Source organism: Actinia tenebrosa, unplaced genomic scaffold, assembly GCF_029948245.1.
Source record: "Actinia tenebrosa isolate PJP-AT-01 unplaced genomic scaffold, QUT_ActTen_1.0 PGA_scaffold16__25_contigs__length_10494907, whole genome shotgun sequence".
Lineage (NCBI taxonomy): Eukaryota > Metazoa > Cnidaria > Anthozoa > Actiniaria > Actiniidae > Actinia > Actinia tenebrosa.
The window spans coordinates 8893089-8905912 of record NW_028292576.1 but is presented as its reverse complement, the minus strand read 5'-3'; the positions used below and the strand labels follow the sequence as shown (position 1 = coordinate 8905912).

Here is a 12824-nt window from a genome sequence, read left to right as displayed (position 1 = left end):
ACTATTCTAACTTTTAGTTTTCAAAGTATTGTGATGTATTTATGTAATAGTGTAGGCTAAACTATTTGTAGTTGTATTTTTGTAACTCTGTATTCCCCTTAAAAAAATTAAGAAATAAAAAACATTAAAAAACAAATCACTGCCAAGTTTTTGGTCCAATAGAAAATCGAGGATTCTCGAATCTCATAAGATAGACAGCGAGATATCTGGAAGTATTTTGCTATTTTGTTTATTTTCTTCAATACACCAACATACATATATCGGCATAAGAACTAACAAAGCAAATCCAGTCGTTTGCTATCCATTATTATTATTCATGTGTTTTCGTATCACGTGGACTAAATGACGTCATAGTCACGTGCACATCACGCGCACTTGTCTTGAGGGTAGTCATCGTATTGTTGATCCCATTTGCTGTTTTTGAAGCATTTGGCTGCTCTGCTGTCACACTCGCACAAGGCTTGTTCACAGGCGGTGTTCTTAGAAGCGTCTGAGAAAACGATAGCAGAATTTTATTTATTAATGGTTCGGATCAGGCAACGGTATAAAGGCGTTGGTAGGCACGCCTTGTATTGTATTGCAGTGCTTTACCAATTACACGCGCGGAATTGTACCAGTTTGCCGTTGCCACGAAATAGAGTTTTGGTGGATGCTAAAACGTCAATCAAAGTGTTACCATGACTTTGTCACAAAGCCCAAAATATTCAAGGGCACGGGCCTATGGAATTGACACTTTGTAATGAAAGAATGTAAATCTTATTGCAAGTTTGATTAAATGGATATGAAAATATCTGGCAAAAACGGGAAGAAATATATTGATGTAACTATGGCAATGCAGCTCGAGTTGGATAAGAATTGTTACACGGTACAACGCTACACGATTTTGATCCCTTCCCCATCCCCCCCGCACACGACTTGATAAATCAAATCCTCTTTAGTCAAGAATTATAGATATACTCCTTGCATGTGAAGCCAAAGCAGCTCAATTTGGAGGACAAAACAAAAACATTTCAAACTCCTCAGAGAATTGGAAACCTTTTGTTACGTCCTCCAAATTGAGTAACATTCTTACGAGCTGCAAGGGGAAGCAAGACAAGAATGAGGAGCTAGAGACGGGCTGGCTGTCTTACCACATTCACTGCAGTTCTTGTGCCAGTACGAGTCCAGGTATATCTGGTAAGGCCAGGTACAAACAGTAGCTGCTGCCCTGTCGTAACACTCATCGTGGTCAAAGCAACACCTGACAACAAGAGATAAAAGGCAGTGGGATTCAAACGAATGGAAGTAAAATTGAATGATATAGGTACATTCATTCTAAAAATTAATTTTCAGCTATTAGGAAAGTTTTTATTTCTGAGATATATCATTTGTAGCTTAACTGAGGGACATAGTAACGGTAACTAAGGGGAGCTCGTGTAGGAACCATTTTTGAGAGAGAGAGAGAAAGACACAGAGAGAGAGAGACGAAAGAAACTTACTGGTCGAGAGCGTCCACAGGGGTGCCCTTTCCACCTTTCCCACAGAAGCACCCATACAGGTTGTAATCCTGCCAGTCCCTTCCAGTCTCACACTTGATCATCTGGTAAAACTCGTACAGGGATCTCCTGGCTCTGGTGTGTACTACAGATAAAAAACTTTATTAGTATCAGTGTTACTCCATTGACAACCTGTGTTATTGTGCTGGCCGAGAGGAACTAGAAAACTCTCGTGGTAGACAGCCGTGTGGGGACACAATATTCCTACGCATGCACGGGCTACACTCCAGCAACACTGGAATACCAGTCCAGTAAAATTGTAAAGAGGTACAAGAATTAAAGAATATAATAATATAAAATATTATGACTACATTGAGAAATACCTTGAGTCTTCAAAGTCTTGGACAACGACTTCTTTTTCTAGAGTTATACAAGCATTAAGAGAAAAGTTTTAGTTTTTCCTCAAGTGAACAACATCGTCAGATTGATCATTGATTGCATCGAGATATGTTGGAGTGCAGCTTTAAATATATCCATATTGTTGGGCGCACGCTTCCAATCTCAGGGCCCGTGCAAGCTCCAACGAGCTACTATTCCGAAGTAATCGAGGTTCATTGATATACAATATCGTGTCTCTGAGCGCGAAAAGATGTTTTGAAAATCATTTCACATATATGAAATACTGAACTTTATTAGTTCAAAAAAAAAACAACTACAATATTAGAAAAAGGATGTCTTACCAGTTTTGCCAAATCAAAAGAAGTACAGGCAACACAAGCCACGACTACCAAGAGTACCAGAAGTTTCAGGGCTCCCATTTTGATGGTAGTAAGGTGCGATGGTCTTCTTGAGAGTCAAATGCAGAGGTCTTCAAATTGTGCCGAATCATGGCAAGGTTTCGTTATTTATAGCCGAGGAATGCGCGAATTCCAGGCAGAAAAATTAGCGTGTTTCTCATCAGAACACGACACACCTCAGTTCACAACTGCTAGAGTCCCATGTTCTTTTTTTAATTTACTGTTTGCTATGCTAATGGAGTTATGAAGAAGTTATCGGGTAAATTGTAGTAAATAAATAAGTATTTTAGAGTAATGGATATCAAGAGTGTACAAGGCTAATTGCTATGCAGAGCGTGGGAAAGAAGCAGGAGAAGGGAGGAAGCAAGCAAGCAAGCAAGGAAGCAAGGAAGCAAGGAAGCAAGGAAGCAAGGAAGCAAGGAAGCAAGGAAGCAAGGAAGCGAGGAAGCAAGGAGGGGAAAAATTGAGATAAAAGCAAGAAGACTATATGAAGAAAGGAAGCTCAGCTATTACATACAACGTGGAAAAGTAAAAAGGAGGAAATAGTAAACAAACAGAAGAAGAAAGAAGGGAAAATAGTTCACATATTGAGAAATAATAGCCGGTTCACAAGCCGTGTAAACAGGAAGCAACCAACGTCATAATGACCCTTCAAAAAACATCTCTTAAAACAAAACATATTTGTCTTGAAGCACAAACTCCATAAATTCCCGCGAACAATACTGTGAAATGTTTGTAGATGATATCTAAACGTATGTGAACACCACTATATTTCTTAACCTGGTAATTCTTGCCATCCAAATATTATGACAGATACCTCTAATGGATAATCATCTTTGTTTTCAATAACTTACTCGTTTTAACTTCCCATCCAGAATTTGAATTTTCCCACGGTTTTCCAGTTAACTCACTTAAATTTACCCATAAACGTCATGGTCAATTTTTATGCCTCTTTCTCTCTTCTTTCTACTAAATTACAGTACTGTTACTTTTTACGATAATTTCATGATTTTTCTGAAATTTCTATTTTCAATTCGGGATAAATAGCACAAATTTTGTGAAGTGGTTCATTCGGTTAGCATTAATAATAACGGGGTTCTTATATAGCGCATTTTACATGGTTTCAATGCGCTTCACAATCATGACCAGTGGAGGACTTTACTGGCTGCGTATTTAGGCGCTAGTAGCAGCCGTGCAGCTTACATGCTATTTACTTACAGTTAGTAGCATAAAATGGCAGCCATTTTGAAACAAAGCAATGCCATCATTTTAGATTCTAACAATAGCCCTTATATCAATGACTAAGAAACAAGCGACCAGGTTGGCACAAAAAAAATGGATGGTATATAATGTTTGTCTAACGTGAGTCAATAATAAAGCGGATACCAGTAACCCTTGCCCTTACTACTCCAACTCCCTCTACTCCTCTGATTCTAAATCCCCAACACTGGTTGTTTCAAAGGATGCAAGTAATGATAAATCTGAAGGAATTTTCGATACATGATTATTTTCCAATTAATCGAAACACAGCTTATTTGTGTTGATTGAAGAGGTCGACCGAAGAATGCCATTTCGAAGAAGAACGACCGCATTAAATATGAATTTTAAAAATATTTACAACAAGGACAATGGTAAAGAAATAATTTATCATTTGTCACTAGCTTGGAAAAAAAATTCAGAAAAAGACAAAAGTAGTCGTTTTAAATTTTTCATTTATTGTCAATAAACTAGTAGGATTTTTGTCAGGTAACTTTACTCGTGACCTCAAAAAAAAAGAACCAGTTCAAATCACGCTGGTTATCAATTGGTTAAGCACACCGACAAAAAGAGGACCATTTTCTCTTTCTTTTATTTGTAGATTGATCGACGGAGAAGATAGACGTCGCAAGTAAAATGGCAGTTAATCGAGAACTTCTTCTACTGGTTTTTATCATGACTGTGTTTGTCGCAGTCTTTAGTCAACCGTTTGAAAACAAGCTAAAAGTAAAGATAGATTTCTAGTCGAATGATTGTTCAATGGAGAAAAATAATGTTCAATACTGTGGCTATTTTTACACTGAGCTTGGCGGGGACAAAGCCTCAAACATAAATCCCAGGCGCTTGCTCGCGGCCTCGAAGAACATCTATCATAAATTACGGAATTTAATCTAGGGTTATTAGAGACTAATACTGGTTTGTTTTAGGAGAAAGCACGACAGCGTAGAAGTGTCTTACAGTACAAGACCATGCTGGAATGTGCCACTAAGAGAAGTGGATGGCTGTATGAGGGATATGGGTGTTGGTGTGCCTTTCATGGCAAGGGAAAACCAGTAGATGATACTGACAGGTATAAGATGTTATCAGGATATTATTAATATATTATTCACTCTGATCATCATCACTCATCAAACCAATACTGACACCAATATCCTCATCATCATGATAAGTACATGATATTATGATAGTGAATAATACGTTAATAATATCCTGATAATATCCTCATCATCATGATAAGTACATGATATTATCAGGATATTATTAACGTATTATTCACTATCATACTATCATCGCCACTACCACCCACCGCTGCCACCAACATCTTCATCATGATAAGTACAGGATATTATCTGGATATCATTAACATATTATTAACTGTTATTAACATCACCATCACTGACCAACCACCACCATCATTATATGTATGATATTATCAACATATATTGTCAACATTATCATTCAGTACGACTATCGTCATCATTGCCATCATCACAAGTTTTCCACACCACACCCAATACTGAAGTCTTTTTTGTATTCGTATTCAGATGTTGCAAAGCTCACGATGAATGCTACTCGAAGATCAAGGAGAGTAAGCTGTGTGAATGGCCACACGACTACTCGGTGTATTACCTTGAATATAAGAAACCCAAGCAATGTATGGAGTGTTGTAAGTATAGACCAGACTACTGTGTTTGCTGTTTGGCATGACGTCACGCATGTGCTTCTCAGACGAGTAGCCTGACCAAAACCTCGATTTTAGTGAACCGAGCTGCCTTGCTATGGAAGTAACTCGAGCGGTCTATGGTCAATACGTACAGATGTGAAGGTTAAGTTATTTTTTCAACCGAAACCATGACGACTAAAAATAGTTCATTTTAAAGAAATAAATGCGATTCGTCTATTTTGGAAGATAACTCCGAGCGTCTTGCCAGTCTACGTGTGTCAGCTCTGAAGCGTCTGCCATATTGGATTTCGGAGAGCTGACAATACGGTAGCCTGAGGATGAGACTAAGGCTAATGAACCAGTTTGCACTCTGCATCCGCCATTTTAGAGGTATTCTCCAATATGGCCGTTATTTTCTTTGTATTACATTGGATACATGGAACCAATAGAATACTTAAACTGTTGCAAGTAAAGTCTAAACAAATTAGACTACAAGTGACGTCACAGTCGCCATTTTGGAGAAAATGAAACTCCTTGTCATCCAACATGACTACCACTTTATGATCGTTTTTGTTTATTTCTCCTAAAAAAACTTGGACTGCCATCCCATTCTTTCATTTTCCATTGCCATGCCCTGATTTCATATTTTCATTTCTACTCTCAGCTCCTGCAGATGAATATGCAAGCGAAGAGGAAGCGAACTGTAAGGTTGAGCTGTGTAAATGTGATGTCCAAGCGGTCAAATGTCTACAAAAAGCCTCGTTCAACAGGAAATTCGTTCAGTATGACAGATCAAAGTGTTAGAAAACCGAGAAAATAACAAGGACTTGAATATTATAATCTAGAATAGATCCTTTGCTGTTAAACTGATCACTCGTACACGCTTCTCGTCATTTAAGAGCAAAATCATTTCCAAATTGAAAGTCAATTGTAATGTAAGGAATGCGCAATTTGATCAATACCAACATTTTATGTCTCATGGATTTTTAATGTGTGAATAGGTTGACTTATAAACGAGGCTACCCTTTTGCAAATGAGTCTGTGGTATTCAAAAACAACTGGTGTATTGTGCTTACTCTTGTCACAGCTTTGATTTCAAACTATGCTCAAATCAAAGACACATACAGACATGGAGTCGCTAATATGTTAAAGTATATGGATGATAAATGAAATCGAAATAAAACAAAAAGACACAGACATGGAGTCGCTAATATGTCAAAGTATATGGATGATAAATGAAATCGAAATAAAGTAAAAAGACACAGACATGGAGTCACTTATAGGTGCAGGTATAAGGATGATAAATGAAATCGAAATAAAATAAAATTCTTCATGGAATTTAATGCACAAGTGTATACATATTTATTTTGATAGTATACGTGAAACATTCCGACATATCCAACAAATAAGGCTCTTGATACAAACTGCAGTTTGAGGATGCTCAAAGGAGGTAACTGGTTTAAGATCTCAAGTCCATCAATAGTTATCAAGCAGATGAAACATGTAAAACGAATCTATCTGATCCACAATCCTTGCTTGTCTTAACTCTGTAGCTCAGGTAACTAACTTTATTGATAACGGTATATGTATATGAATATCTTATATAGTCTAGCTGACAAGGCACTGCGGTAAGTTTTCAATTTAAATTTTAAAATTCACTGCATAATACAGCAATTTAACTTTTTGTTTTGATCACTAAAAAAGAGAAAGAGACTGCGCGCGTAAGTCGATGACGCACGGACTAGGGTAAGGCTAAATTTAAACTGCATCCGGTTACTTAAAATAGCCCAACCAGGAATTTACATGGCGCGCGTGTCATTGAGCAGTTTCCCTCTCTTATTTACGCGCTCATGCTTTTAGGTAATGACTACAACGTTCAACTATCATAAGGAGTTCCATATTCGTATACCTCTATCGTATCTCTCTCTAATCAGTGCATTGGCAGGACATCGAGCTTTAGTAAGAAACCGCCATCAAAAAATTCAAACCTATTACAAAACAAACACTACCCTTATTGGCAGCTGTCAATCTAGTTGGACACGATTTAGTAATCACGTGATACGCATACTATTTTGTTGATGTAGGTTGGAAGGCTAACGTAAATAGAAAGGCCCTTGTTCGTAGTATGATATTGACCCAGTAAATGTAATTAAAACTAAATTTAGATTTCTAATTTGGGATCTGGTTTGGTGTGCCGGTGCAGAGGAATTTAGGCAGCCTTCGGCTTGATACAAGACAAAACAAAATACAAAATTCAAGTAGCTTTTTCTTTCCTTGCTGCCCGACATTATATCTTGCTATGCAAGTATAATGAAAGTCAAACGTTATCTGATGGTTTTCAAATATATATAAAATCAGTTTATAATGGAAATGTGAGGATGAAGACAATTAATTCTATACATATATACATACATACATCGTTTATTTGATAAAGCAGGTTAAAAAAAATACGCAAGACAAGAGTCCTGATGTGGACCTGCATAATCTAAATATATGTATATATAATATATATAATATGGCTAGTAAATGGAAGCCAATACTAGGTCTTATTCCTAACATTTAACATATGAGGCTTCTTTCCTTTTTTTCTTTCCTTCTCTTTTCTTTTTGCTTTTTTGTTTCTGCTTAGTTTTTGATTGTAACGCTGTGATTTTATGGTTGAGTAATTCAGTAAAAATTAAAGAACATAGATTCATCGGGTATTAAAAACCCGACCACACTATGTGATGATGATGATGAATTCATGATGTTGGAGTCGGTGATTTTGATGATCATCGATAATGTAGTGCCGGATAGCAAGTTAATTTCAAAAATATCAGTCTACTTTCAAAACATTGAAATATTTACTCATTATCAATTCCTATTTGTTATCCTATATATTTGTTTTTTATATATGACAACATTCTTACAATTATTATTTATAACTCAATTGTGTGTAACCCACAATTAATAATAAATATAGCTCTGACTAACTCTAATTAATCTTAAATTAGACTATCTACGTGATATAGCATGACGTGCGAGGATCAAATAGGTGGAAAAATATAGAGAATAGAGTACTGAAGTGATAAGACACAAAATGGTTTTTTAAATAATTTGGGTGATAAACACGCCCGGAATTGACCGAATATGGCTACCAATTTCAATAACTATTGTTCTGGGTTGACTAGCATACATTTAAAAGCACTTTTGTTTTCCACATGAACACAAGGCTAGTCAGACCATAATAATAGCCTCTCATACATTTAAAAGCACTTTTGTCTAGTTCCACATGAACACAAGGCAAGTCAGACCATAATAATAATTCGAATTGGTCGCCATTTTTCGATTCTGAGTATTAATTGAATCCCTCATAACTCCATTGAATTTCGTTTAAAGTAGTGCAGTTTTAAGAAAGCTAAAGTTTTAAGCATCAAAAAAAAAAAAAAAAAAAAAAAAGAAACAAACAAATGTTGCTGATCAAACAACTCAAACCTAGTTTGAATGTACAATCAGATTCCATACGTGCCAAACGTTTTGTTTGATTATGTTATTATATATCTATTTTATATCTATTGTTATTATTTCTATATCTATTTTACTTTTCTAGTTCATTTTTGACTTGATAAACGTTGTGCAACGTCGAAACGCCGTCACATTTTTAACATGTTTTTATCGTTCAATTTTATTATAAAACAAACAAAAGCAAATCAAATTAGTTTGAAGTTCTTTACTAGCGTGTTCATGTCGTCTAATAAGATCTTATTTTTTCTCACTCTAGTGAAAACCCTTCACGCTCACCCAGGTATAACATCCATCATGCACGTACGGTTTTCTCGTTTCCGCTTCAATCGTAAACAAACTATTTTGTGGTTTACTACTGAAATTGAAAAAATACCATGACGTCATGAAGATCGTGATGTTGAATTAGACAAGAACTATTAAACACTTGATTGAATTAATGATATTGAATTATGCCTTGTTTTGAAAATAACAAAGTTAAAAAGATTCTAGTTGAACAGGTTTTGCAGCCCTTTGCAAGACAGATATAAGATCGAGTTAACCGTTTTGTTCTGGGTTTTGAGAGCTAATTATAACAGGTCAGTCAGTAGCGTAGCGAGGGGGGGGGGGGGGGGGGGCATGTGCCCCCCCAAAATTTTTGAAAAAAGAATAACAAAAAAAACAAAATCATACTAAACCGAAACGAAAGAGGAAAATAAATTATTACAACCTAAGATTTAAGAATGGTTAATAGAATAAAGTTTGTTTCTTAATTTTTTGTTTGAGCGTTTGTTTTATTGGGAGGAGTATTTTTTTAAATTTTGGATCAATGCCCCCCCAGCTCCTAGGTTCTCGCTACGCCCCTGAGGTCAGTGATAAGCCAAGGGGCTCACGCACAAGAACGCAGCTTTTTATGCTGAATTCAATCTTACAAACAATAACATTTCCTTGCAATAAAGGGATATATCTACAGTCTTTGGCGCGATCACCCTGCGCAAGGCAAGTTTTAATCGCTTATACGTTTAGGAAGAACTTTAATCAGTTGTTGTTTTTCATAGTCAATACAATCATTAGTATAATAATAGTCCGCAGATGACCGCATCGTAAATTAATACTTTTAATCTAGACACAACAAGATCAGTCCACGCAAATAATTGGAAGTGATATTAGATCGAGGGACTCGACTACAAGACTCTAGATACATCTCAAAAAGCAATCATTAGAACGGCTTTCTTGGACTAAAAAAAAAAAAAATTAAGCGAAAAATATTTTTAAAAAAGGGAAATATCTACAGTCTTTAGCGCGATCACCCTGCGCAAGGCAAGTTTTAATCGCTTATACGTTTAGGAAGAACTTTAATCAGTTGTTGTTTTTCATAGTCAATACAATCATTAGTATAATAATAGTCCGCAGATGACCGCATCGTAAATTAATACTTTTAATCTAGACACAAGAAGATCAGTCCACACAAATAATTGGAAGTGATATTAGATCGAGGGACTCGACTACAAACTCTAGATACATCTCAGAAAGCTATCTCTAGAACGGCTTTCTTGGACAAAAAAAAAAAAAAAAAAATTAAACGAAAAAGATTTTTTATAGCAAAACTTCGTAAGCCCAAAAAGTTGAAGCAAAAGGCTGGACATTTTGACCCACAATCCTTTGCACGACTACCTACTAGAGAGAAAGCGCAACTAAAAAATTATATAGTAGACTATACGTGATGACTTACCATCTCATACAACGATTAGCCCTAAAGCCTAACACATGATCCAATCACGTAACTACTTCTTAATTTATTGGGTCGGTGTCCACTAGTAGAACGAAGCTTGGGATTGGGCAAAATAACAAAAACAAAGAAAGCATGGATTATGGTGAACAATATGTATTGTTCTATATGTGAGCTGCGTTCTTTGTTTTATCTCACCATTCATTGTTTGTTCATCCACTCCCAGGCTTCGTTCTGCCTGTTGTGTGTTACCCAATTTATTTCATTATTATTATAACTTTCATTACAAGTCAATAAGAAACTGATAATGAAAGCAATCTTTCGCCGGAGTTAAGATATCAGAATGGATGCAAATGGACGACATTTCAAAGTTGTAACATTTAAAGCTTTTAAAAAAACTCGTTCTAAAGTAAGTTATATAGAAAAGAAAACACTGAACCGTTTACAGAACTGAAGTCGTAACAAAAAACTAATTTGCTTTTCACCTCAAAACGTTCAAACCGTTCTAGCTCTAATAGGCCTTTACGTCATTGAAAGCGAGCATATTGTTATCGACATACATATCACAGACATCCTTCCTCTCTTGTGCCCTCCAAAATGGCGGCCGTGAAAATCGTCTAGCCTTAAAATTTGTAACGAGAAGCTTTGTTTGCTCTTCAACTTGACAAGTTCAAACCGTTCTAGTTCTAGTAGGCACTCACGTCATTGAAAGCAAGTATAACGTACATCCTTCCTCTCTTGTGCCGTCCAACATGGCCGCCATGAAAACCAATCTTTTCGTACCAATATAGATGACCATTAAAGTTAGGCTTAGATTTGTGTCTTGATTTTGGAAACGTTAAGCATTTCTTCCATGGTTGATCTCACCCCTATACAGTCTCACAATTTTCTAAAGCGAATGACACAATTGTTTTTAGTGAGTGACTGAAACTTAAATGCGACTTGCATTGATTTTAGAACTCCTTTATTTCTTTCGTTGTAACTTAACATATCTCAACGCTACTCTCACAATTTGTTAAGCAAGTGAAGGTAAAACGCATTGGAATGACTGACTTGCTGACCTGTACTGATTATAATTGCGCGTCATATTTGAGATTACCTTTCAAAACGTTACAGCATGTCAAACAAATATATCTTATAGCTCAAACAAGCAGTTAATTTCAATTAACAGAAAATAAGAATTTTTGAGGGGGTCTTTAGCGCGATATTCAGGCAAGTTTTTTTGCGTTGTTAAATGGAATTTAAGAAGATTTACATTTAAAAAGCCCCGAGTTACATAGAGGTGTTGATATTCTTTTTAAAGCTCTGTGATAGGAATTCTGCTTTAGACTGAGCTGGTTGACAGTATGCTTACTCGAACTCGGAATTTTCCGGTTTTTTTCATAATCATGGTTATCGAACCACGAAATTGATTTTCAAAAAGAATAAAGTGGCTCTTCGCCACGTAATGACCGACATTCCACTTACGAGTGTCAAGACAGGAAAACTTTGATATTAGCCCCTGGAGCAGTGAATGTCGTAAATAGGAGCAGACTAAAATTATTCCTACTTAAAATACTTTCTGCCTCGGAGCTCTATCATAACGTTGATCTCAGCTGTGAAAGATTATGCTCGTAGATTATGTCTACTTTTAGCCCTTTACAGGCCGCTCATTATGGGATCCCACATGGACCAGGATTCCACAAAAGCTATATAACTGATCTCATACCTCAACAAACTGGGTTGTACTCTAGGAGTCCTTGCGCTTGTTGCTTCCACGAGATGTTCATACAGCCTTATATTATACAAGACACGCCATCACAATGGTCCGCGCACAGACCCTTGTATAACCAACTTTGTTTTCCACAAGAATCGATCGTACAGGACAAGGACAAACAGACAAAGACTCAAATTGAATACAAAAAACCAAAGCTCTCGTATGTAGAGCTCATAGCAGAAGCAATACTGAGCTCCAAGGAGAAGCATCTCGTGCTGGGAGATATCTACGAAGCAATTATTGAGAAGTACCCGTACTTTGAAACGAAAGGAAGCGGATGGCGCAATAGCATCCGGCACAACTTATCTCTCAGCGACTGCTTCATCAAAGGAGAAAGATGTCCTAATGGAAAGGGCCACTTTTGGGAAGTTAACCAAGAGTGCTATGGAGGGAATGGCGAGAAAGGAAGACCAAAACCGCACAAAAAGAAACTCGGAGTTCGACCAAAAACAAAGACTGATTATATTCACAATAAATTGAAGCAAGAAAAAGCTATCTCCGAGGAATACAGTCAACTGAGTTTACTGTCGCAACTACGATTTGATGATGAAATTCGACAGTTTGAAATCGCTAGAATGAAACTCACAGAAGTAAGAAGAGGATAAAGAAAACCAAGGCTGTATATACAAAAAAAAAAACAAACGTCTGCATGAGTCGGCAATTAGGT

General features: G+C 36.5%; 2 protein-coding genes across 2 annotated transcripts; one reads left to right on the top strand and one right to left on the bottom strand.

Moving 5' to 3' along the window:
- Positions 1 to 213: 213 nt before the first annotated feature.
- On the bottom strand, positions 214 to 2366 carry LOC148910729 (acidic phospholipase A2 natratoxin-like). The gene is made up of 5 exons (XM_089030984.1): positions 2216 to 2366; positions 1859 to 1895; positions 1479 to 1620; positions 1131 to 1240; positions 214 to 490 (listed from the first exon to the last, which is right to left on the bottom strand). The coding sequence occupies exons 1-5, from the start codon at positions 2291 to 2293 to the stop codon at positions 366 to 368; spliced, it is 492 nt and encodes a 163-aa protein (XP_088887110.1). The 5' UTR covers positions 2294 to 2366; the 3' UTR covers positions 214 to 365.
- A 1738-nt stretch (positions 2367 to 4104) lies between these two features.
- LOC116289421 (basic phospholipase A2 homolog 1) lies at positions 4105 to 6387 on the top strand. The gene is made up of 4 exons (XM_031696338.2): positions 4105 to 4255; positions 4456 to 4598; positions 5074 to 5195; positions 5857 to 6387. Exons 1-4 carry the CDS (start codon positions 4166 to 4168, stop codon positions 5994 to 5996), a joined length of 495 nt encoding a protein of 164 aa, XP_031552198.1. The 5' UTR covers positions 4105 to 4165; the 3' UTR covers positions 5997 to 6387.
- The last annotated feature ends 6437 nt before the right edge of the window (positions 6388 to 12824 follow it).

What these genes read in the sequence shown, in the direction of transcription:
- LOC148910729 (XM_089030984.1), bottom strand. Translation starts at nt 2,293, where the DNA reads ATGGGAGCCCTGAAACTTCTGGTACTCTTGGTAGTCGTGGCTTGTGTT. An exon ending in CTTTTGATTTGGCAAAACTG is followed by an intron (nt 1,896 to 2,215) that starts GTAAGACATCCT and finishes GTATAACTCTAG; the next exon opens with AAAAAGAAGTCGTTGTCCAA. An exon ending in CAAGAACTGCAGTGAATGTG is followed by an intron (nt 491 to 1,130) that starts GTAAGACAGCCA and finishes TCGTTTTCTCAG; the next exon opens with ACGCTTCTAAGAACACCGCC.
- LOC116289421 (XM_031696338.2), top strand. Translation starts at nt 4,166, where the DNA reads ATGGCAGTTAATCGAGAACTTCTTCTACTGGTTTTTATCATGACTGTG. An exon ending in CGTTTGAAAACAAGCTAAAA is followed by an intron (nt 4,256 to 4,455) that starts GTAAAGATAGAT and finishes GGTTTGTTTTAG; the next exon opens with GAGAAAGCACGACAGCGTAG. An exon ending in CCAGTAGATGATACTGACAG is followed by an intron (nt 4,599 to 5,073) that starts GTATAAGATGTT and finishes ATTCGTATTCAG; the next exon opens with ATGTTGCAAAGCTCACGATG.